Consider the following 1,257-nt stretch of genomic DNA (forward strand, 5'->3'; position numbering starts at 1 on the left):
ACTTAGATAAGTTCAATCTGTCATATGCCACACTTACGCCCGAGTTATTAGTTGCAATTTTACTACCCAATAGCCTCAATGCCAGTTTCAGTGGATCTCACAGAAACTATCCTGCCATTCCAAGCCTGGAGATAAGTTCAATCTGTCATATGCCACACTGAGGCCGAGTTATCAGAGTGAGTTATGCAGTCCCATGGCCTGAGTATGCTCTTCAAAGTTGACCCGATACTCTGACCAATAGTCTCGTTATGCTCATTTAAGTACATCTCACAGCAACCACCGACCACGGATACGGAAAGACTCGACGGAACATTCCGTTTGAACATTCGACTGTGATGTGCAGGGCGATCGCTCCTCTCGGCTGTCGCTGAAGGGGACATTAGTTGCCTAATACATTCTGTTGAATCGGAAAGCCTTGGTTACCATTGACAGACCGTTGAGTCAAACTCATGCGATCAGCCAACAACAGGGCACTATGCCGACACATCAGGAGTATATTTACGTATGGTATAATACACCGGGTTCGTACCGCCGTGTGGGTACTTATGTAATAAACCACACGAGTTCCTTCTCCCGGTAAAGTTTGAAAGCGTGATTGTATAGTCCACCGTGAGAGTCTCAGGAATTGAAGCTTACACGTGACGTGGGATAGCTTAACGCTCAGGCTCAGAGCTTTCGTACCCGTCTAACGCGGTACAAGGCTCACATATGTTGGCGCTCGCGACGCTTCTACTCAAGTCGGTGCTCCCAATGGATAAATGGTTTCTATGTGAACCAGGCATGGATAGCACCGAGCTCAGGTGTGGCTGTGTGCACATGCTTCCAGCACGGTTTGTGTACAGGTTGTGTCTGACAGGCTCAGCAAGAAGACTCGGTGCGCAATTGAAATACCGTTCTACACACACATACACATAATATATATATATATATATATATATATATATATGTATATATACATACATACATACACACACACACATATATAGAGATATATATATACATGTATACATACATACTTACATACATACATACATACGTACATACATACATACATACATACATACGTATATACATACATACATACATACATACATACACATATACATACATACATGTATATATATATGTATATATATATATTACATATACATATGCATACAATAATAAAAATAAAAGTAATAGTAATAATAATAATAGTAATAATAATAGAGATAAGAACAATTATAAGGATAAGAATAAGACTAAGAATATATAAGA

The 1,257-nt window shown here is 39.7% G+C and overlaps 1 protein-coding gene across 1 annotated transcript; it reads right to left on the reverse strand.

Annotated features, from left to right (window-relative positions):
• Positions 1-658: 658 nt before the first annotated feature.
• SARC_16532 (hypothetical protein) lies at positions 659-818 on the reverse strand (the record flags this gene model as incomplete). Its single annotated transcript, XM_014289364.1, has 1 exon — positions 659-818. A coding segment is annotated over one exon (160 nt), but the record flags the coding sequence as incomplete, so codon positions are not given.
• Between the last annotated feature and the right edge of the window lie 439 nt (positions 819-1,257).

The sequence above is a fragment of the Sphaeroforma arctica genome (assembly GCF_001186125.1).
Source record: "Sphaeroforma arctica JP610 unplaced genomic scaffold supercont1.8292, whole genome shotgun sequence".
In the NCBI taxonomy this organism is placed as follows: Eukaryota; class Ichthyosporea; order Ichthyophonida; genus Sphaeroforma; species Sphaeroforma arctica.